The sequence below is a fragment of the Oncorhynchus mykiss genome, chromosome 19 (assembly GCF_057628025.1).
Source record: "Oncorhynchus mykiss isolate SJ-2025 chromosome 19, ASM5762802v1, whole genome shotgun sequence".
Lineage (NCBI taxonomy): Eukaryota > Metazoa > Chordata > Actinopteri > Salmoniformes > Salmonidae > Oncorhynchus > Oncorhynchus mykiss.
In genome coordinates, this window is record NC_143040.1 from 61,875,816 (window position 1) to 61,899,406 (window position 23,591).

At 43.0% G+C, this 23,591-nt stretch overlaps 3 protein-coding genes across 3 annotated transcripts in view; all 3 read left to right on the top strand.

Annotated features, from left to right (window-relative positions):
* Nucleotides 1-928: 928 nt before the first annotated feature.
* Nucleotides 929-15,622, top strand: LOC110498109 (14-3-3 protein beta/alpha-1). The gene is made up of 5 exons (XM_021574699.3): nucleotides 929-1,236; nucleotides 11,601-11,724; nucleotides 12,293-12,456; nucleotides 12,760-12,855; nucleotides 13,059-15,622. The coding sequence occupies exons 1-5, from the start codon at nucleotides 943-945 to the stop codon at nucleotides 13,131-13,133; spliced, it is 753 nt and encodes a 250-aa protein (XP_021430374.1). The 5' UTR covers nucleotides 929-942; the 3' UTR covers nucleotides 13,134-15,622.
* Nucleotides 14,338-15,622, top strand: LOC149975255 (uncharacterized). The gene is made up of 2 exons (XM_090211476.1): nucleotides 14,338-14,835; nucleotides 14,876-15,622. Exons 1-2 carry the CDS (start codon nucleotides 14,338-14,340, stop codon nucleotides 15,146-15,148), a joined length of 771 nt encoding a protein of 256 aa, XP_090067602.1. The 3' UTR covers nucleotides 15,149-15,622.
* Nucleotides 15,623-20,605: 4,983 nt separating this feature from the next.
* Nucleotides 20,606-23,591, top strand: part of LOC110498110 (disintegrin and metalloproteinase domain-containing protein 17) — a 33,371-nt gene continuing 30,385 nt past the window's right edge. The window contains exon 1 of the mRNA XM_021574703.3: nucleotides 20,606-21,038. Within this exon, the coding sequence (XP_021430378.2) occupies nucleotides 20,930-21,038 (109 nt within the window). The 5' untranslated portion in view covers nucleotides 20,606-20,929. The remainder of the gene's footprint in view (nucleotides 21,039-23,591) is intronic.

Here is a 23,591-nt window from a genome sequence, read left to right on the forward strand (position 1 = left end):
TAGCATGTCTGGTTGAATTTCAAGGCTGCTGTTTTTTGCTCTGCTTCATACCAATCTCACAGCGGATCAATTCGGAGGAACAAATCGGGACCTTAGAAGGTTAGAATATTCAGAAGTCAGTTCAAAATATTTTTTGTTTTCTATTTGTAAGTTATTGTTCTGTTGTAGTCAAGCTTATGGCATGGTAATGTTATTTTGTAGCAATCCATTCTCAATGAAAGGAGTGGCCCAACGCTAGTAGCTAACTACAGTAGCTTTTAGCTACACTAACGTTAAATATGTGTGCTAACGTTACCGTAGGTGGTTAGTTAACTAACGTTAATTATATGGCTAGTTGTTGGCTAATTTGCTCCGCTGACTTGTTTGGCCGTAGCAAGACCGATGCATCGTTTTTGTGGTAAATAAATGTCCACCTAGCAGGGATGTAAGTTAGCTTGTTAACTGATTATCTCTAGTGTAAGACTAACGTTAGTCAGCAACCGTGACCACTGGTTAGTTTATAGATAACTAGAAAGCTAAGTACATCGAGTCTTTCTGCGTAAGCTAGTTACGTTTCCACTAGCTAGCGACCCATCGAATTTGACAGATACCACGTCAACGCACGCAGGACGCGCGCACACCATCCGTATGTTGCCAGCGCGTGTAACAACCTCTGCGAGCTGGATTACTACTGTATCTGGTTATTTTCTAAAGGCTGCAGTGTATAATATGTTGGTTCTAGGTACAGTACATTCTGGTCACATTCTGTATTCTATAATAAAATGACTTGGTGACATTAACCTTCTGTTTTACATTTGCAGGTTTTTGGTGGAATACTGCGCAGCATCCGCTACTCTCTATCGTTTAGCGCCATCTTCAAGTCCCTCTTGCATTCCTGGACTCCTATTGTTTTTAACCCGTCCGTGACGAATCAAGCTAAGGTTACACACTAAAGAATAAACAATGGATAAAGCGGAGCTTATTCAGAAGGCCAAGTTGGCGGAGCAAGCCGAGCGCTACGATGACATGGCCGCCTCGATGAAGGAGGTAACGGAACAGGGGGGCGAGCTGTCAAACGAGGAGAGGAACCTGCTATCTGTCGCATACAAGAACGTGGTCGGAGCACGGCGGTCGGCATGGAGGGTCATCTCCAGCATCGGACAGAAGACGGAGGGAAGCGACAAGAAGCTCGCAATGGTCAACGAATACCGGGAGAAGGTGGAGGGCGAGCTGAGAGATATCTGCAACGATGTACTGGTATGTAGTACTAGTAGAGCTTCATTTGAATGGAAATGTTGACTGTATCAAATGGGCGTGGATTTTAATGTATGGTAGCCTAAGACATGGTTTCCCAAACTTGGTGCTGCCCCCCAGGGTGAATGTTTGTTTTTTGCCCAAGCACTATACAGCTGACTCAAATAATAAGTAGGGGCGTTAACCTCTGTTCTGGCTAAATTCCCAATCCGGCCCTCATACCATCATGGCCATCTAAACATCCCCAGCTTCCAATTGGCTCTTTCATCCCCCTTCCTCACCCCTGTAACTATTCCCCAGGTTGTTGCTGTAAGTGGAAATGTGTCTCAGTCAACTTACCTGGTAAAAAAAAACAGTTTGGGAAACCCTGACCCGGGATATTGACTACACCTGTTTCTCGCTCTCACTGCCTCTCACAGCTTGCTACTGGGAAAGTGTGGTCACTGGTCAGACAATTGGTCAGATTTGTATTGTATCATTATATGAGGCAATTTATTTGGATGTAAAGTAAATTACATGGACAACAAACTTATAGCTCATTTGAAATATAATTTCAGTCATTCTAGTCCATATTGTAGGGAGTAGATTAGTCATGTCTCACTAGGTCTGGGAAGTGTTTTGTTGTTGGGTCTTTGGACTGCACACCTCATGCTCCTCCAGGGGCATATTTGAGTGCATCAGTGCAAAGCACGAGGCATCAGTAATTCACCCAGCCCTAGTACTACAGGATTCTTGTCTCTATGATGTCTGGATAAATGTGCCTTTAGAAAAGGGAGTCTTTTAAAATTAAGAGCAATGCCTTCTCTGAACAGTGAACAATACATTCTGTATGATGAAAGATGTCCATTTCTTCACAAAAGCATAGCTATTCAACTTTTCCTCTCACGTGTTTGACCAGTCTACCATGATTGGGTTTAATTCTCTCAATTCAGGTAGAATTGCACATGTAGGCATTTTTTCTGTGGACTTTTTAATTAATTAATGGAAGTGACCCCAACTCTGGTCTCATTATCAGCAGTGAGTGTTTCCAAGTTCCAACCATTAATTTATTTTGAAACATTTAGTAGACCACACATCCCATTTCTATTACTGTAAAATAGAGACTAACATTAGATTGTTTCAATGCACTATGGGTCAAATGTCATGGCCCAGGTTTCCTCAATGAGTTCCTCCAGTCTAAAAAGGGTATCTCCCCTGGCCTCCTGATGAGAAGGAAGTATTGTATTTTCACCCCCTTACCCGGTTCCTTCCTGTTGGGATTCTGTCACAATGAACAATGGGATTTAACCACGTGACGGCGCATACTGACAAAGGTCACAATCCAGTGTGTCTGCAAAGCAAGGTGTGTCAGAATCTGAGAGGTAGGCTCTGGCAGAGCACCAGTGGTGGCTGTTCGAGAGCCATGCTGTTACAGGCCTGAAACGAGGAGTGTGTCCTCCTGTTTTCATAATCAGTCTCATTTGACACATGAGTTGTAATGAAGCTAGCCAAGTGAAGAAGTTCATAGCCAGTTTGCTCAATAGGCTACGTCTCTCAACCCCACTAACCTAACTAGCTACCCATTTGATGCTCCGAATTGCTATGGCGCTCGGTGATTTATTAAACATGAAACATGCAGGAAAATATATATTTTTTTATTTGTTTTTAGTAAAATTATTTGACTTTTATTGACTTGAACTTTCTAACAACTTTCTACATCTGTTATTGTTTCCTTTGGGACAATTGTTTTCAGCTAAATCCAAGGCTTTACAAGTGAATAGCTCTGTCTGTTTTTTTTCCTATTTGGTCTTGATGGTGGATTAAGTGAGGATCTCTGCCGGATTAGCTGGGAGGTTGAGCATTTCCCTGAGCCTCTGACTTTAGACACAAGGTCTGGGATGTGGGGGGTTTGGTGAGGTGGGCTGCATTTGTAAGCACACTGGAGCACAATCCAGCAGTTATCTATACATATTAGCGGTTATGGCTACGACAATGAAAGGTCATACGTCTATACTTATTTTTTTAATTTAATTTTTTATATGAAGGCAGCAGAGTGACGAAGGATCCATTCTCTGTTAGAATGTCTAGCCAGGGAGATATTCAAAACTATGAAACCGCATTCCATTGCCGCTGCCATTCTAATTGGGTTGAAGTCGTTTACTTTGACTAATCTGAGTGGACACCAACAGAGATTGGGTGGCATATATGCATAGTGGTTCTCTATACATGGGAGCAAGCAAACAATGGATAATCCTACATATGTAGCTAGGCATAACTGATAAGCAGTTAACTGTAGGATATGGTTGGTGTACTTCAGGTTGAATTACTGCCCTCTCCTTTCCTGTATGAGTCATGTTGTAAACTGTACAGATGGTCACGCTTTCAGACCACACCTTACAGCTACCCCACTTATTTTCACACGCCACTGTCGTGTGTGTGTGTGTGTGTGTGTGTGTGAGAAACACACCCTTCTAGGTTGACTCAGCCGCTTGCCGGTGTTGACTGAGGGTGTGGTGGAGTCGGCCTAGAAAGGTGTTTCACGCCTCTTGCCCCAACTCGTTTCCTCTGCTCAGCGGCTGGCTACTGATGCAAGTAACCACTATGGGATGGGATTCCTATGTCTACTTTCAGCTGACAGGCTTGGTCTGCACTGGGCTGAAGTGAGCCTGGTGGCCTAGACGACTGGATAATGTGATACTCACTTTCCACTAAGGTGACATCATGCCAGACTGGACAGGGACGTGGTGGACCGTCTCTCCTCTGCTGCCCACAGCCATGCAGACACTGTGCTGCCCTCTGCTGTGGCCTTACCCACTCTGTCTGCTTGCACTGTGTTGGTCAAGACCAGGGTTATGGCTGGGTGATATATCAAATTAATTCAAATGAGATTTTGTGCAATATTCCAAATGCCTAGATTGCAGAAATATGTTATTCTATAAAAAAAACAAATTGTTTGTCTACTTGTTCTCATGTTGTTATTTTGGTCTCATCTCCTTCGCTCCTTCTGTGCTCTGTGCACCTTCCCATTTATAATTGAGATCTGTGTATAATGACGAGATGCACATGTCTCCGCCCCTAGAAATTGAAGTTTTTGTCCCAAAGGTGGGAAGGCAGGCGACAAGCTTAGGTCCAAAATAAGTCAATAGAAATGCATTGGGCTTCACCTCTTCCTCTCTGTTTACATACACACCAGGCCCCTGCCACTCACACAACAAAGATGAGAGATCACTTCCTCTCTGACAAGCAGTTTCAAACTCACTATTTGCATTTGAGGTTTGGGCCAACAGAATCAGAGACATTTTACTATCTATTATTATCTCTAATAGAGAAGTTACCTTTTCTAACAATACCCTTTTTATGTCTCAACTGCTCACATTGAGAGCAGAGCAGACACTACGAAAACAAGAGTGTCAATGAACATTGATTCTGGAAAATAAATGCTCAGTTTGTCACGCGGCGTTATACTAGTTGTCTAGTGTGAGATTTTATAAATGTACAATAAGCATAAAATACAACTTATAGAAGGAATTTGCAACTCTTTCTCATTCTGAGAAATAAGGTAGGCCACTTGATTTCAACATGTGGACAGGCTAGCATGCTGTTCAAACTGTTGGAGACGGACAAAAGGGTGTGTTCATAACATTTAAACTTTTCTTCCTTGTTAGCTGGCTAATAGATCCATGTTTGCTCAACTTGAACTATATAAAGATTCCTGTCCAGATTCGCTGGATACTCACTAGCATGTGGGCTTGTGCTTGAGAAATGGTTTGAGATCTGTTTTCATTTTCTATAATGCCTGTTTAAATAAGTTTGTCATTAGTGAATGTGCATTATGCATAGTTCTGGTTAAATTTGTAACAAGGGCATTTTCATAGACCAACTAGAAAGCCAAGACAGTGATTATTGCAGAAAAAGCACATAAAATTATTTTGTAAAAATAATTACCTTAAGTGGGTCTTATGGTTGTGGGAGACTTTTATATTTAGCTTTGGTATAATTTCACGAGCGCTGAATTCATTTGATTATTTCTGACAGTTTGAATTGCAGTGTATTTGACCTTTTTAATTGTACAACTTATTTAGAGAACATTATTTTTTATTTTTTTAAAGTGTATACATGCCGCAGAGTGGGAAAAGCAGCCAACAGGTGCTCAGCATATGTGGGAACTCCTTCAAGACTGTTGGAAAAGCGTTCCAGATTAAGCTGGTTGAGTGAATGCCAAAGGTGTGAAAGCTGTCAAGGCAAAGGGTGGCTACTTTTGAAGAATGTGAAATATAAAATGTTCATTTGTGTAGCACATTTTTGGTTACTACATGATTCCATGTGTGTTATTTCATAGTTTTGATGTCTTCACTATTGTACAATGTAGAAAATGGTAAAAATCAAAACCCTTGAATGAGTAGGTATGTCCCAACTTTTGACTGGTACTGTATACAGTGGGGCAAAAAAGTAGTCAGCCACCAATTGTGCAAGTTCTCCCACTTAAAAAGATGAGAGGCCTGTAATGTTCATCATAGATACACTTCAACTAAGACAGACAAAATGAGTTTTTATTTGCAAATTATGGTGGAAAATAAGTATTTGGTCACCTACAAACAAGCAAGATTTCTGGCTCTCACAGACCTGTAACTTCTTCTTTTAAGAGGCTCCTCTGTCCTCCACTCGTTACCTGTATTAATTGCACCTGTTTGAACTTGTTATCAGTATAAAAGACACCTGTCCACAACCTCAAACAGTCACACTCCAAATTCCACTATGGCCAAGACCAAAGAGCTGTCAAAGGACACCAGAAACAAAATTGTAGACCTGCACCAGACTGGGAAGACTGAATCTGCAATAGGTAAGCAGCTTGGTTTGAAGAAATCAACTGTGGGAGCAATTATTAGGAAATGGAAGACATACAAGACCACTGATAATCTCCCTCGATCTGGGGCTCCACGCAAGATCTCACCCCGTGGGGTCAAAATGATCACAAGAACGGTGAGCAAAAATCCCAGAACCACACGGGGACACCTAGTGAATGACCTGCAGAGAGCTGAGACCAAAGTAACAAAGCCTACCATCAGTAACACACTACGCCGCCAGGGATTCAAATCCTGCAGTGCCAGAGGTGTCCCCCTGCTTAAGCCAGTACATGTCCAGGCCCGTCTGAAGTTTGCTAGAGAGCATTTGGATGATCCAGAAGAAGATTGGGAGAATGTCAGATGAAACCAAAATATAACTTTTTGGTAAAAACTCAACTCGTCGTGTTTGGAGGACAAAGAATGCTGAGTTGCATCCAAAGAACACCATACCTACTGTGAAGCATTGGGGTGGAAACGTCATGCTTTGGGGCTGTTTTTCTGCAAAGGGACCAGGACGACTGATCCGTGTAAAGGAAAGAATGAATGGGGCCATGTATCGTGAGATTTTGAGTGAAAACCTTCCATCAGCACGGGCATTGAAGATGAAACGTGGCTGGGTCTTTCAGCATGACAATGATCCCAAACACACCGCCCGGGCAATGGAGTGGCTTCGTAAGAAGCATTTGAAGTTCCTGGAGTGGCCTAGCCAGTCTCCAGATCTCAACTCCATAGAAAATCTTTGGAGGGAGTTGGAAGTCCATGTTGCCCAGCAACAGCCCCAAAACATCACTGCTCTAGAGGAGATCTGCATGGAGGAATGGGCCAAAATACCAGCAACAGTGTGTGAAAACTTACAGAAAACGTTTGACCTCTGTTATATACCCTTTGTTGGCAATGACAAAGTATTGAGAAATTTGTTTATTGACCAAATACTTATTTTCCACCATAATTTGCAAATAAATTCATTAAAAATCCTACAATGTGATCTTCTGGATTTTTTTTCTTCTAATTTTGTCTGTCATAGTTGAAGTGTACCTATGATAAATTACAGGCCTCATCTTTTTAAGTGGGAGAACTTGCACAATTGGTGGCTGACTAAATACTTTTTTGCCCCACTGTATGTATGTGTATATTTATATATTTGAATTGCCCATAAATTAGAAATAATAGTGATATGATTTTTAAACCATATCGTCCAACCCTAACCAGGCTTTCCGTTAGCCGCTGGCTTTTGGACAAAAATGAATAAATGAAAAGCCAATAAATAAAATGGGTATCGGGCAGTAGAATAAATAAATCCCATTGCAAAATAATACTTTTCAGCCTATACATCGATGGAAACTCATTAGACCGGTCATGCTTATCGGTCTATAGGTTACTTTGCATAATTAGTGAAATTAAAATGTGCATATTTTCGTTAGTCATTATGATTATTTACCACACGTGCTCACAGTAGACAGATACAGAGCCTAGTTTGAGTGTAAAACCTGTCAGACAAGCGAGTGCTGCTGCCACAACTCCTGTTGCTGCTGGAGTGAAACGTGCTTTTATATGCCCAATCATTGCGCAAATAATTCTAAATGCAATCTTGGGTTTAACAACAGTTAAGGCCACGATTTAAGAAATACTATTTCTCAACTGGTAATTGAAGTGCGCTTCCCATTCGGCATTCAAATGCTTAGGCAACGGTATGCAGGCTTCAGTGTTTCACACACCACTTTGCATTGTAAGCTGGAGGCAGTATGCATTTTGAAAACATGTACTTAATTGTGTGAAACCTTAACTTTTTACTTCATATTACGAGGCAAATGAACTTAAATCCAAATAACATTTTATTTGTCACATGCTTCGTAAAACAACGTGTGGACAAACGGTGAAATGCTAATTTCCCAACAATACAGAGAGAAAGAAAATAGTTCAATAATAGAAAAGTCAAACATGTAATAATAGATACACAGTAACGATAACTTGATATCACCCCTTATATACAAGGGGTGCAGCTGTATTCACTTTTTGAGGATCTGAGGGCCCATGCCAAATCTTTTCAGCCTCCTGAGGGGAAGAGACGTTGTTGTGCACTCTTCACGACTGGTGGTGTGTTTAGACCATGATAGATCCTTAGTGATGTGGACACAGAGGAACTTGGTTTCGACCCGGTCCACTACAGCCACATCGACGTAAATGGAGGCATGCTCGGCCCTCCGTTTCCAGCTCTTTTGTCTTGCTAATGTTGAGGAAGAGGAGGTTGTCCTGGCACCACACTGCCAGGTCTCTGACGACCTCCCTATAGGCTCTCATCATTGGTGATCATTCTTACCACCGCTCATTGAGTGCAGTCTTAGTGCCAGCATTGGTTTGTGGTGGTAAATGGACAGCTACGAAAAATATAAACTGTTTTGGTAAATAGTATTGTTTTTTTAAAGTTATTTTGATGTACTGGTTGTATGAATTTGGGATCTATTGTCCTAGAGCCTGTTTGGAATAGGCTGTTTCTTTCTTGCACAGAACGACAAGCTGACCAATAGAATAGGTACGCGTGCCTTTGTAACCTCGAGTTGCATGTTCTGTTAATCACATTTCGATTAAGGTACAAATTCTCATTCTGAGCACTGTGGGTGGACACCCTAATTAGGTTACTCACCCAATCCATAAGGGTCAGGTCAATTTAAAATGCTGCCGGTCAAATGTCCGGTGCCACATTTTCCTGATGAAAACCCTGGCCTAGTCATACTTTATAGGACTAGTTCATGCACGCTGAGTAGTTGCCCCTAATAACCACCTCAATCTGTTGGCAAATGTAGTTTGTAAGCGACTACAGGCGATCGTGGTCAGAATCTGTTAACTTATTGTTGATTTAAGCAATGTTGACTGAGAATGGTGCAGGCTGTTTTCAGCGCTCCAGTTTCAGCCATAGGTAAGACGGAACAGGGCCCAATTACAAAACCATCCAGGCTGGTCGTCTCTTCGCATGTGGATATAACCTTGGCAAGACACATTTTTCAAAGTCAAACCATTTAGGTTGTCATGGCGATGGCCCACATTTTTCGTGAAGATAATTGAAAACCCAGCCAGATTCACATAGTAGTCTTGACAGAATCACACAAAAATATGCCTATCCGGATGTTCAGGATACACTCATCTCCAACACAAGAGCACAGCTGCAAATTGCAATCCATTGGTTTGAGGAGTGCGATACTGCAATTTGTCAAACCCTGGAGAATTTCGCCACCAGCTCTTGGTAGGCCTATGCCTATATCATGGCCACATAGGGGATATGGGGCACTGGGTTTTATGGAGCACAGTGCTCTTGCCTGTGTCCTATCCATTAAGGCACACCGTAGCAAAACGTTTTACAACGAAAACCGAGAACAAGCATTTCTTATTGGACATGTTCAGGTAATTCATCCCTGTTTCCTTCCGTTTGGTACCTGTAATAGACTACTCTGTGGTCTGAGTGAAACTGAAGCGCCGTGTGAACTGAACGCATTGTGAAAATCCAAGCCGCTTCCCCTCCACTCATTTGCAGCCAGGGAGACGTATGGGAAGGAATGCTTGACATTTTGAGTGTGCCATGTGTCGTCTCGACTAATCTGTCTGTAAGTAGGTCGGTTGGGAGTAGTTGGTGTAAGTGGGGGCTGGGTTGGAGTAAGTGGGGGCTGGGCCGTTTGGGAGTGGTTGGAGTAAGTGGGGGCTGGGCCGTTTGGGAGTGGTTGGAGTAGGTGGCCGTTTGGGAGTGGTTGGAGTAGGTGGGGGGTTGGGAGTGGTTGGAGTAGGTGGGGGGTTGGGAGTGGTTGGAGTAGGTGGGGGGGTTGGGAGTGGTTGGAGTAGGTGGGGGGGTTGGGAGTGGTTGGAGTAGGTGGGGGGGTTGGGAGTGGTTGGAGTAGGTGTGGGGGGTTGGGAGTGGTTGGAGTAGGTGTGGGGGGTTGGGAGTGGTTGGAGTAGGTGTGGGGGGTTGGGAGTGGTTGGAGTAGGTGTGGGGGGTTGGGAGTGGTTGGAGTAGGTGTGGGGGGTTGGGAGTGGTTGGAGTAGGTGTGGGGGGTTGGGAGTGGTTGGAGTAGGTGTGGGGGGTTGGGAGTGGTTGGAGTAGGTGTGGGGGGTTGGGAGTGGTTGGAGTAGGTGTGGGGGGTTGGGAGTGGTTGGAGTAGGTGGGGGGGGTTGGGAGTGGTTGGAGTAGGTGGGGGGGGTTGGGAGTGGTTGGAGTAGGTGGGGGGGGTTGGGAGTGGTTGGAGTAGGTGGGGGCTAGGCCGGGTGGGAGTGGTTGGAGTAGGTGGGGGCTGGGCCGGGTGGACAGCCTCATCTGCGGTGAACTTAAACCCTTGGTCTCACTGACACAGATTAGCAGTAAAGCTGTAATCAGGCAGCAATCCGGCCCTTCGAGATCCTGATGAGTTGGCCACTGGATGGTTAGGCTCCTTCACGCTAGCTAACTGGGGATTTAAGGTTCCAGAACTCAATTTTCCCTTACAGAAGGAAACATGCATTGGATTGAATCTCACATGGCGTGTGTGAGGCACCTACTATCTTACCTGTACCCTCTACAGTCTATTTAGTGCGTTGCATAGGAACTGGTCTGCAGTAATAGTGGAGTTTCTGCTGCTGTTGGGTTTAAATATTGGTGCTTTGGAGACCCTGTGAGTGATATCGAAGATGTAGCTTACAAGTGATACTACTTGCATTCAGCTGTTGGTTTTGCTTCCGAGAGTCGCTGTGCCACTAAGACAGAGCAGTGAGGGACGTTGGTACGAAAGAAGCCTGGATGAATCTAGGGCAAAAGATGGTCTGGAACCTGCAGTAGGGATGGCCTATTTGTGGACAAGTTGGAATGACTTGTCGCAGTGCAACATGCTGGCTCCCTCCCTGCTTGTACTTGACCTATTGCTGCGTGTCCATATGCACAGCTAGGCTCTTGGTGGGGACAGAACAGGCTTGATTAATGATGCAGCGGTGTCCAGGCTGTCCACTCCACTCGGTGTGACCACGGCAGTCTTATAACGTGCCCTTGTGTGGGCACATTGCTGTATGGACATCACACGATGTCATTATATATATATGTATGTATGTATGTATGTGTGTGTGTGTGTGTGTGTGCCTGTGTGTCTGCCTGCCTGCCTGCCTGCCTGGATTTTTCAACCACATCTTTATACAATTGTTTCTATTCAACTTTGAATCCTGTGGTCCTTATTGATACACCTCCTTGGTCCAGTACAGTCACTAATGCTGCTGCTAATCCAGTTTTTGTTGGTTTCATCTCAGTTGTAATGGAAAGATTGAGGCTAGTTGTTGTCTGTGACTTCACTTATCTGCCCACCACTGGTGTGGGAGGGTTTTGGTTAGGAACTCTGGATATGATGGGAACTCCACTCGCATGGTCATGTTTGGGTGGATGTTGTCTCAGCCAATCATAAGCGAACTTCTTTAGCCAGTCAGTAGGTTTGAAGATTTTGAAATGGGGATACACAAACACAACTTAAAGGAAACATTGACTGTCAAATGGAAGGTTTATGCAGTGTGAACAAATTATACATCTGTGTTTCCTTCCCACAGGAACTGCTGAATAAATATTTAATTGAGAACTCCACAAATGCTGAAAGCAAAGTCTTCTATCTTAAGATGAAGGGCGACTACTATAGATACCTTGCCGAAGTCGCCTCTGGGGATGACAAAACAGGTGAGATTGCAATGAAATTGAACTGAATGCAGCAAAAGTATTTGCCATGTTGCGATTTTCAAGCAATAGTCCTACATTTTAGGTGTAACCAAGCGATATTCAAGATTGATATCAGTACAAAAATATGTATTTTTAAATATACAGAATAAAATACTTTTTTGGGAGGATGACATTAAGCAGGTTTTACTGACTTTATTGGCCTCAGACTCCCACTGTAGAGAGCTCTATGCCCTATTTTAGACTGTTATTAGCTTGTTATTAGCATGTACAATTCAAATGGGTCCAGGAAAAAGGAAATAAATGTGCCGCTCAACTGCGAGTTGCTTATTGCTGAGAATGTACCACAGTCAGAATTGTCCAATACTGCATTTGTAGTCTTCAACCTAGCAGCCACTAGCTGTCAAAGTCCACTCTCCTGTGTCTTAATCACTATAGAGTGAATTTAGCTAACAAGGTTATCAGGCTTCTGTCATTGTTACACTTGATTGTAATCCAAATAAGTCAGATAGGGTGCCATACTGTATCATTGCCTCCAATAAAGTCCATTCTGATCTTTTTACTTCCCCAGCTACCATAGAACACTCTCAGGAGGCGTACCAGCAGGCATTTGACATCAGCAAGAAGGAGATGGACCCCACACATCCCATCCGCCTGGGCCTGGCCCTAAACTTCTCAGTCTTCTTCTACGAGATCCTCAACTCTCCAGAGAAAGCCTGCTCACTGGCCAAACAGGTCAGTCCTGCGCCTCTCCCCTGTTTGCTTTAAGTATGGGGACTTAGTTAGATGTTATCTGCTTGTTCCATGTCAGAACAAATGAAAGGGAATGTTAAGTGGTGTGTTTGATTGAATTGTTAACAAGTATGTGAATGGGCGGATAATGTTTCTTCTGGGAAAAGTTATTACAATGGGAGATCTCAAGTACATTACTTTATATCTGTGCTGGACAAGCAGAGGGTTTACTTGATGGTAGCTTGGATTTTGCACAGCGATTCTTTTAAACTTGCCGTGTAATAAGTGTGCTTTTTGTGTCTCCAGGCATTTGATGATGCCATTGCAGAGCTGGACAAACTGAACGAGGAGTCCTACAAAGACAGCACTCTCATCATGCAGCTGCTCAGAGACAACCTGACAGTTAGTACCCTTCCCTCTCTGCTCTCCCCATGTTCCTCATTTTAGTCAAACAATGCTTAGACTGTTACAAGTTTAATTTAGTTAAATATGAAGACTGTACAATAATGATAATGTATAGTTGGAGGAAGACTGTCAGCGTGGGTAATGAGTTGTTAGTAGAGGAAGTAAACTAAGATGTTTAACGTCAATGTGTCTCTTTCCAGTTATGGACATCCGACAACGCGCCTGAGGAAGGCGAGGCTGGAGAAGCCGGCGAAGCCGGAGAGAACGAGAACTGAAACTCATCTCTCTCTCAAAAAAAAACCTTTTTACACATCTCCATTCCTGTATTGCTCCACTTAAAGTCTTTTAGCAATGAAACCCATTACTGAACAAAAGCTGCATGTGGAAATTCCAAAATAATTTGACTTTTCACGCTGCAGCTTTTGTGCAAATAAAAGAAAGAAAAATATTGATTGAGGGGGGGGTGAAACCTCCATTCCATGGTTTGTTTGTCCTGACCTTCCATACGTGCAGTTTCTCCTGTTAGAAAAGTATTAATAGCTTCTTTTTATCAATGTTTTAGTCCAAATTAGAGGAAGAAATAAGACATTCTAGGGCTTTTTGCTGAGCAACTGAATCTTAGTCCCATCAAAACACAAGGGGAGTTCAGATGTTAGAACAGGGGTGTTTGTTAAGCAAATTCAATGAATTGTTCCCTCACCCTCCATAGGCTTGTTCTCTATTTGTCCACATGGTTATCCTGTATGGTTACAGCTGCTGACATCCTCCACACGGTTATCTTGTATGGTTACCGCTGCCGACATCCTCCACACGGTTATCCTGTATGGTTACAGCTGCTGACGTCCTCCACACGGTTATCCTGTATGGTTACAGCTGCTGTGACATCCTCCACACGGTTATCCTGTATGGTTACAGCTGCTGACGTCCTCCACACGGTTATCCTGTATGGTTACAGCTGCTGTGACGTCCTCTACACGGTCATCTTGTATGGTTACAGCTGCTGTGACGTCCTCTACACGGTTATCTTGTATGGTTACAGCTGCTGACGTCCTCCACACAGTTATCTTGTATGGTTACTGCTGCTGTGACGTCCTCTACACGGTCATCTTGTATGGTTACAGCTGCTGTGACGTCCTCTACACGGTCATCTTGTATGGTTACAGCTGCTGACGTCCTCTACACGGTTATCTTGTATGGTTACTGCTGCTGTGACGTCCTCTACATGGTCATCTTGTATGGTTACAGCTGCTGACGTCCTCTACACGGTTATCTTGTATGGTTACAGCTGCTGACGTCCTCTACACGGTTATCTTGTATGGTTACAGCTGCTGACGTCCTCCACACAGTTATCTTGTATGGTTACTGCTGCTGTGACGTCCTCTACACGGTCATCTTGTATGGTTACAGCTGCTGTGACGTCCTCTACACGGTTATCTTGTATGGTTACAGCTGCTGACGTCCTCTACACGGTTATCTTGTATGGTTACAGCTGCTGACGTCCTCTACACGGTTATCTTGTATGGTTACAGCTGCTGTGACGTCCTCTACACGGTTATCCTGTATGGTTACAGCTGCTGTGACGTCCTCCACACGGTTATCCTGTATGGGTACAGCTGCTGTGACGTCCTCTACACGGTTAGCTTATATGGTTACAGCTGCTGTGACGTCCTCCACACGGTTATCTTGTATGGTTACAGCTGCTGTGACGTCCTCTACACGGTTATCTTGTATGGTTACAGCTGCTGTGACGTCCTCCACGCGGTTATCCTGTATGGTTACAGCTGCTGTGACGTCCTCCACACGGTTATCCTGTATGGTTACAGCTGCTGTGACGTCCTCCACACGGTTATCCTGTATGGTTACAGCTGCTGTGACGTCCTCCACACGGTTATCCTGTATGGTTACAGCTGCTGTGACGTCCTCCACACGGTTAACTTGTATGGTTACAGCTGCTGTGACGTCCTCCACACGGTTATCCTGTATGGTTACAGCTGCTGACGTCCTCCACACGGTTAACTTGTATGGTTACAGCTGCTGTGACGTCCTCTACACGGTTATCCTGTATGGTTACAGCTGCTGTGACGTCCTCCACGCGGTTATCTTGTATGGTTACAGCTGCTGTGACGTCCTCCACGCGGTTATCCTGTATGGTTACAGCTGCTGTGACGTCCTCCACGCGGTTATCCTGTATGGTTACAGCTGCTGTGACGTCCTCCACGCGGTTATCCTGTATGGTTACAGCTGCTGTGACGTCCTCCACACGGTTATCCTGTATGGTTACAGCTGCTGACATCCAATGTGAACAAGTGTAATTGTTCCTTGTTGCAGGGAGGGCCAGTCAATGAGCTGGCACCAAGTATCACAGCCAGGTGATTTCCATTGGTTCTGAAAATGTTTTTCCTTGCTCCCCCCTGGTTACAACATTCACAATAAAGCATGTCTGGTTGAAGAGAAGTGGGGGGCTTTCTGAAGACCAAAACAAAAATAAATACTCCTACATGCATGTAATTGAATAGTACACTGGAATGGGAACCAATGCGCTATACACACCATGTCCAAATGTCCAATTTAGTACTTTTCAATACAGGTTTGTGCACGTGTTAATTAACAAGGGTGTTTGGTTAGTCCAGTGATTTGTCATTAGAGATTTGGACCACTATGTTTTTGCTAATCATCGATTGTAGTTCCCAAAAGCCTCGTGGAAATGTTAATGCCCTATGTTTCAGCTATGTAACATGAATAAAAATGAAATTTTATAAACCCATCTCGAGATAGGATCTTTCTTAAAGGGAATTTAGGCTTGTGCTGTTTCTTTTTAATGTGTGCTGCTTTCAACCCTTTATCAAATTGTATAGAAAACGATTTGCTGACACGGCTAGATATATAACCCAGGACCAGCGTTCATGTAGGAAAACACTACAATATTGTGGGGGGGCAAATATCACGTGATTGATTAATTTTGAGAAGAGTTAAGACACCCATTCCACTAGTGGAAAGGAGAATATCTGCAGGCTATAGAACTACCGCATTTAAATGAATGAGTATGGTATGCAGTTATTCCCTGTCCTAAATGTCTACCAGTATAATTTTGTTCAATATTAAATATTTGTACAAAACAATATTTTTTTATATATTTTTCTCAGATGTTGCTTTTTTTCCTTTTACGTTTTTTTAAAACTTCCGGGTGCAGAAAGCAGCCATTGCTAATTAAATGACTGAGTAACTTCAAATGTGTTAATCTACAATATATTATTAGGCATTTCAAAGTTTGAGCTATATTTCTAAGGCTTGCGAATATAACTTAATAACTAAATAATTTTGGTTAAAAAGTCTAGCGCGAACAAGGACCGCTAAGCAAACTTGCTTGACCTAGGTAAAATGAGTTTTATACTGGATGTTCGGCTTCTCTCGTCATTAGCTATTGAACCAACCAAGCAAGCCATGCCTATGAATATGATATATTCTGAATCGGGATGGTGGAGAAAATTCCACGGCTTTCAATCTTCAATAGCCCTCACACAAAGCGGGCCATGACTAGGAAAATTATATATTCTGAATTAGGAGGATGGAGAAAAATCCACAGATTTTTTTTGTTTCAATCTTCATCTTTGTTTATGTTCTAAAATTGTATTTTTCAGACTTAAGACATCCTCCAGCACTTTTTTAACTTTACTGTTGGAAAGTGATATCCTACGTATAAATACAGTAAACTACACACACCAAAGGGTAAAGTTGTGTTTTTTTAGACACAACTACAAAGTTCAAGGAGTAGGGCATTCAAAGAGTTCGTCTGAGGGGAAGTCGTGATGTCATCGGCCTCCCCCATGCTGAGGAGCAATAGAGAACAAAAGAGGAAAGGCCCACCCCTCCACTTGTGATGTCATGACTTACCTAGACCACCTATTGAGATGTACCTTTTAAGTAAATCCAGTGTTAAAAGAGGTGAAAAGGAGACTGGAGTGCCACTTTAAAGTGTTAAAGAGCAGGTGGGAGGAGGAGGGTGATTAATGGACTGACCCATTCACTCTAGCTGTTACACCACATGCAGTGATTAGGTCCATCTGCAAATCAGCATTTAGAACCAGAGAGTGAGGGAAAGTGTGTGTGAGAGAGAGAGAAATAAAGTGAGAGAGAGGGGGAGGATGGCTCATGAACACAATCAGTAAAACTGCCTTTTATTACAATGCCTTGTGCTCCTGGTTGTAGCCTAATCAAAGGGAATTACTGACCCCACCAAATGGAATGTATTTGTCCACAATATGTTTCAGGGGATTTTAACTTTAGATTAAACGTGAATGTTTTCAGTTCTCTTTAGAAGAATGAAATACTTACAGTGAACCAGCCTCATAGAACAATCACATGGATGATTTTACAACGATCACTGTCTCATAGGAGGCATTCAAAGGCATTCAAAAACAATGACTGCACAGTAAAACCAAGAGCCTTCACACACCTGGCTTTCTGCCCATGCATCGAAGAGCATGCTGCCCTGTGTTGTGGCTCTATAATATGCATAACGGTCTGGTACTGAAGAATTCTAGAGCTCACATACACAGAGTGTACAAAACTTTAGGATCACCTTTCTAATATTGAGTGGCACCCCCTTTTGCCCTCAGAACAGCCTCAATTCGTTGGGGCATGGACTCTACAAGGTGTCGAAAGCATTCCACAGAGATGCTGGCCCATGTTCACTCCAATGCTTCCCACAGTTGTGTCAAGATGGCTGGATGTCTTTTGGCGACCATTCTTGACACACAGGAAACTGTTGAGTGTAAAAAACCCAGCAGCGTTGCATTTCTTGACGCACTCAAACCGGTGCGCCTGGCACCTACTACCATACCCCGTTCAAAGGCACTTAAATCTTTTGTTATTCACCCTCTGAATGGCAGACATACACAATCCATGTGTCAATTGTCTCAAGTCTTAAAAACCCTAATTTACTTGTCTCCTCCCCTTCAACTACACTGATTGAAGTGAATTTAACAAGTGGCATCAATAAGGGATCATATCTTTCACCTGAATTCACCTGGTCAGTCTATGACAAGGAAACAGCAGGTGTTCCTAATGTTTTATACAATCAATGTACATGATAAAGTGGGGGAATCCTTGTGCTGTGTGTGTGTGCTTGAATGCGTGTGTTCCCCAGTTGCACTACACTCCATTGGCTATGTGTAGAGGAAGGGTACAGATTCCAAACTTCAGAGATGGTTGCAATTCGTTCCAGTCATTGGCAGCAGAGAACTGGAAGGAAAGGAGGCCAAAGAAAGTGTTAGCTTTGGGGATGACCAGTGCAATATACCTGCTGGAGCGCGTGCTACGGGTGGGTGTTGCTATGGTGACCAGTGAGCTGAGATAAGGTGAGGCTTTACCTAGCATAGACTTGGAGCCAGTGGGTTTGGCGACGGATATGTAGTGAGGGCCAGCCAACGAGAGCATACAGGTCGCAGTGGTGGGTAGTATATGGGGCTTTGGTGACAAAACGGATGGCACTGTGATAGACCACATCCAGTTTGCTGAGTAGAGTGTTGGGGGCTAATTTGTAAATTACATCGCCGAAGTCAAGGATCGGTAGGATAGTCAGTTTTACAAGGGTATGTTTGGCAGCATGAGTGAAGGAGGCGTTGTTGCAAAATAGGAAGCCGATTCTAGATTTAATTTTGGATTGGAGATGCTTAATGTGAGTCTAGAAGGAGTTTACAGTCTAACCAGACACCTAGGTATTTGTTCTAGGTCAGCACCGTCCAGAGTAGTGATGCTAGTCGGGCAGAAGGGTGCGGGCAGCAATCAGTTGAAGACCATGCACTTTGTTTTATTAGCGTTTAAAAGCAGTTGGAGGCCACAGAAGGAGTGTTGTATGGCGTTGAAGCTTGTTTGGAGGTTTGTTAGCACAGTGTCCAAAGAAGGGCCAGATGTATACAGAATGGTGTCGTCTGTGTAGAGGAGGATCAGAGAGTCATCAGCAGCAAGAGCGACATCATTGAGATATATATATATATATATACACATACATACATACATACAGAGAAAAAAGTTGGCCTGAGAATTGAACCCTGTGGCACCCCCATAGAGAATGCCAGAGGTCCGGACAACAGGCCCTCCAATTTGACACACTGAACTCTGTCTGAGAAGTAGTTGGTGAACCACGCGAGGCAGTCATGAGAAGCAAAGGCTATTGAGTCTGCCGATAAGAATGTGGTGATTGACAGAGCCGAAAGCCTTGGCCAGGTCGATGAAGACGGCTGCACAGTACTGTCTTTTATCAATGGCGGTTATGATATCGTTTAGGGCCTTGAGCGTGGCAGAGGTGCACCCATGACCAGCTCTGAAACCAGATTGCATAGTGGAGAAGGTACGGTGGGATTCAAAATTTTCGTGATCTGTTTGCTTTAGAACAAAAGGCCCTGGATCTTGTGACTGAGGTTATAACCTGACCTTGGGTATTATCTTCACAAGGGACATAACTTTTAACTAATTATTCACCATTGATTTAAGTGACAACTATTCATTTACACAATATGGCCTCTGACTTGAGCATGATTGTCACCTGAGGCAATTAGCATAATATCCATGTTGACCACGACTCCATTTTGTTGCTCCCTGCCTATAGACAGAGACTAAAACAGGAAACTCCCGCGCTCAGGTCTGTTCAACGCTGGTCCGACCAATTTGATTCCACACTTCAAGATTGCTTCGATCATGTGATAATTGGGATATGTTCCACATTGCGTCAAGCAACAACATTGATGAATACGCTGATTCGGTGAGCGGGTTTATTAGCAAGTGCATCGGCGATGTCGTACCCACAGCAACTATTAAAACATTCCCAAACCAGAAACCGTGGATTGATGGCAGCAAACTGAAAGTTTCAGTTTCGCACGAACCACTGCTTTTAACCAGGGCAAGGTGACCGGAAACATGACCAACTGCAAACAGTGTAGCTATTCCCTCCGCAAGGCAATCAATCAAGCTAAGTGTCAGTATAGAGACAAAGTAGAGTCGCAATTCAAAGGCTCAGACACAAGAGGAGACCACAGGAGACCACTTTTGATATCTGGAAAAATATTTTTTTTTGTGTAGTTAATTGAAGTGTGTAGGCATCTAGCACTGTTGTTTGGTTAGCAGTGTTTCTGTAGCACATGAGATGGAGTTTGCAAAATAAATGGCTAGGCTACCGGATTGATGCAAATAATCACTGTCACTGACAGATTGGCGTAGGCTACTTTGTAGCTACGGTAGTTAACATTTAATAGAGAAGGTTTTTGGGAAAGCCTTTCCATCTACCAGAAAATGGTTGGGTCTATCATTGGCATTGCTATATTTTTATATTCCTTATTTGTTTGAAACCTGAACATTTTACTTCATATGAGGCATGTCTTACCTTACTTGAAAGTAGCCTATAGACAAACCCCCACCATAGAAACATGGAGGAAATTATTTGTAGAAAGACTCATAGGCTTTCTCCTATTCTATTGATTTTTCTTTCATTGTCTAGCAGCCAAAGGCATTATCATAGTCATTTTAGCAACCCATGATAGTAGTTGCATATTTAAATCCGCCCTCTTTCAAAATTTCTAACGGATATTTCCATCTCTATCCATGACACCCGGTGCACATTTTAGAACAGCATTTTCCCGCAAATTGCATTTTGGAACATTCTTGCAAAAGCACACCGTCTGTATATTGCTGCGCCTAAAATGCGAAGAAATAATAGTTTATCAACATTTAAGCTAAACGTTCTGATCTGTTCAATCAGCCTTATTAATTGAAACGGAGAATACCTCAACTACAGGACTTTGGTACTATCAGTGAGGATTAAGAAGTGAGTACACGCAAATGCTAACAGGAATAGTAAGGGGGTATATGGCCTATATCTGCCAATATCTTCAACTACACCAGTGATGGGATGATTGGTACAACAGTCATTGACGAGAGAACCAGAATATCCAACATTAAACTAATTTTACCTCGGTGCTACACCTGCTCTGCCTAGCCTGGTTAACGGTTCCTGTGTTGACATTATTCAACAACAACTTGCAATAATGACACAGGTGGAGTAAGCGCTTTTAACGTCATGATGAAGTATCTGGTACTTGTGACCTTTTTGGCTCCTTGTTGGGTCAATTGTGCGATTAAATCAAGGGCCACTGAGGAAGAAACACGGGAAAATGACACAGAGTTCGGTGAGTAACGTTAACCTAGCTAGTGGCTAGCAGACATGTTCTAGATGAGCAAGCTGTCAGTCAAATGTATGCAAATTAGGCTGTTAGTTAGCTACATCTTCAATTGCTAAAGTTTGACGATAGTGTTCGCTAGATAACTCGTTTGTTAGTTAACTAGACAGCTAATGTTGTTAGCAAGTCCCGAAGAAAATCTTATTCGCTATCTAGCTAGATGGAATGTCTGGTATTCAGCATCGTAGTGACTGACGTGCATCAACTGTGTGCTTTCAAATGAATCAAGACAGGGTGGCTATTCCTTTTCCAGTGGTGCCAGAGCAGTGATCTTCAATTCTAGTCTCATCACATCTTGTGATTCAACTGAAATATTTTGTTAGTTAACTAGCTACAGATGTATGGCACTGGCAGGAACAAATACCTGCGCAACCTCATGGATTGAATAATACATGTGTTCCCAATCTTATCTAGCAAGATCGCAATTCAATGTTTTACATAACCTGTAGTGATGTGCTGAAACAACAAACGTGTACGCATAGCTTTCCGGTGTTGGCCACCCCTGAAATAATTTGTTAAATTAAGATTGGCATTTATGTCTATTTAACTAGGTAAGTCAGTTAAGAACAAATTCTAATTTACAATGACGGCCTAGGAACAGTGGGTTAACTTCCTTGTTCAGGGACAGAATTACATATTTTTACCTTGTCTACCTTGGATTCGATCAAGCAACCTTTCAGTTACTGGCCCAAAGCTCTAACCACTAGGCTACCTGCCGCCCATATAGGCCCATAGCTTGAAATTGTCACAGGCTGAGGATGTCAATTAAGTACCTAGTTAAAATTTAAACCATGCTTAATTTGTTTTAATTAGGAAGGTGTAATGCTCTGACTAACCCCACAAAGACAGTGTTGACAATATATTTGTAGGCTGTGTGTCATTAAAGGCTCTCCACAGGGATTTCAGTCTACACAAAATTCAGCCTCGCAAAAGTATGTAGAACTACGCTCTGTTGGATCTGTTTCATAGACTGTGTAGAGCCCTTTAGACAGGAAGGAACTAGCTACATGACAGCTTTCAAGAGGAAGTGAGAAACTTCCATTTTGGCTGTTCCATTTTGGCTGAATCCTCTGAAAGATTCATGGTAAAAATGTATTTTAGACTACTAACTGTTACTCAGTGCTGCATCAATCCAATATTATTTGCCACAGAGCGAGTAGAGTATAGGCTACTGCAGAGATCACTAAAAATAAACCAGGGTTTTGTTCCAGCACTAACACATCTGATTCAGCTAATCAGGAAGACCATGATTAATACATGAATCAGGTGTGTTACTACTGGGTTAGAACCAAAGCCTGCACATTTGAAGCTCATTGGGACAAGGGTTGGTGACCACTGTACCAATGATATTGAATGTTACCATTTTCACTTTATTGGAGTTACATTGAGGGAGTTGAGTCATGTGTGTGTGTGTGTTCAGTACCAGTCAAAAGTTTGGAAACACCTACTCATTCCAGGGTTTTTCCTTATTTTGAATATTTTCTATATTGTAGAATAATAGTGAAGACATCAAAACTATGAAATGACACATATGGAATCATGTAGTTACCAAATTAGTGTTAAACAAATGAAAATATATTTTATTTTTGAGATTGTTCAAGTAGCCATCCATTGCCTCGATGACAGGATTGGAAACTTTTGGCATTGTCTTAACCAGCTTCATGAGGTAGCCACCTGGAATGCATTTCAATTAACAGGTGTGCCTTGTTAAAAGTTAATTTGTGGAAGTTCTTTCCTTAATGCATTTGAGCCAATCAGTTGTGTTGTGACAAGTAGGGGTGGTATACAGAAGATAGCCCTATTTGGTAAAAGATCAAGTCCATATTATGGCAAGAACAGCTCAAATAAGCAAAGAGAAATGACAGTCCATCATTAATTTAAGACATGAATTTTCAGTCAATCTGGAAAAGTTCAAGCACTACAATTAAATTGGCTCTCATGAGGATCACCGCAGGAAAGGAAGACCCAGAGTTACCTCTGCTGCAGAGGACAAGTTCATTAGAGTTTACTGCCCAAATAGAATTGCAGAACAAATCAGTTCTTCAAATCAGTTCAAGTAACAGGCACAGCTCAACATCAATTGTTCAGAGGAGACTGCGTGAATCAGGCCTTCATGGTCGTATTGCTGCAATATGTTAGTCGAGGTAATTGTGGTAATATGTACATGTAGGTAGAGTTATTAAAGTGACTATGCATAGATAATAACAGAGAGTAGTAGCAGCAGGGTAAAAGAGGAGGGGAGGGGAGATTGTCAATTGTCTGGGTAGCAATTTGATTAGGTGTTCAGGAGTCTTATGGCTTGGGGGTAGAATCTGTTCAGAAGCCTCTTGAACCTAGACTTGGCACTCCGGTACCGCTTGCCGTGCTGTAGCAGAGAGAACATGACTAGGGTGGCTGGAGTCTTTGACAATTTTTAGGGCCTTCCCCTAACACCACCTGGTGTAGAGGTCCTGGGCGGCAGGAAGCTTGGCCCCGGTGATGTACTGGGCCGTACTCACTACC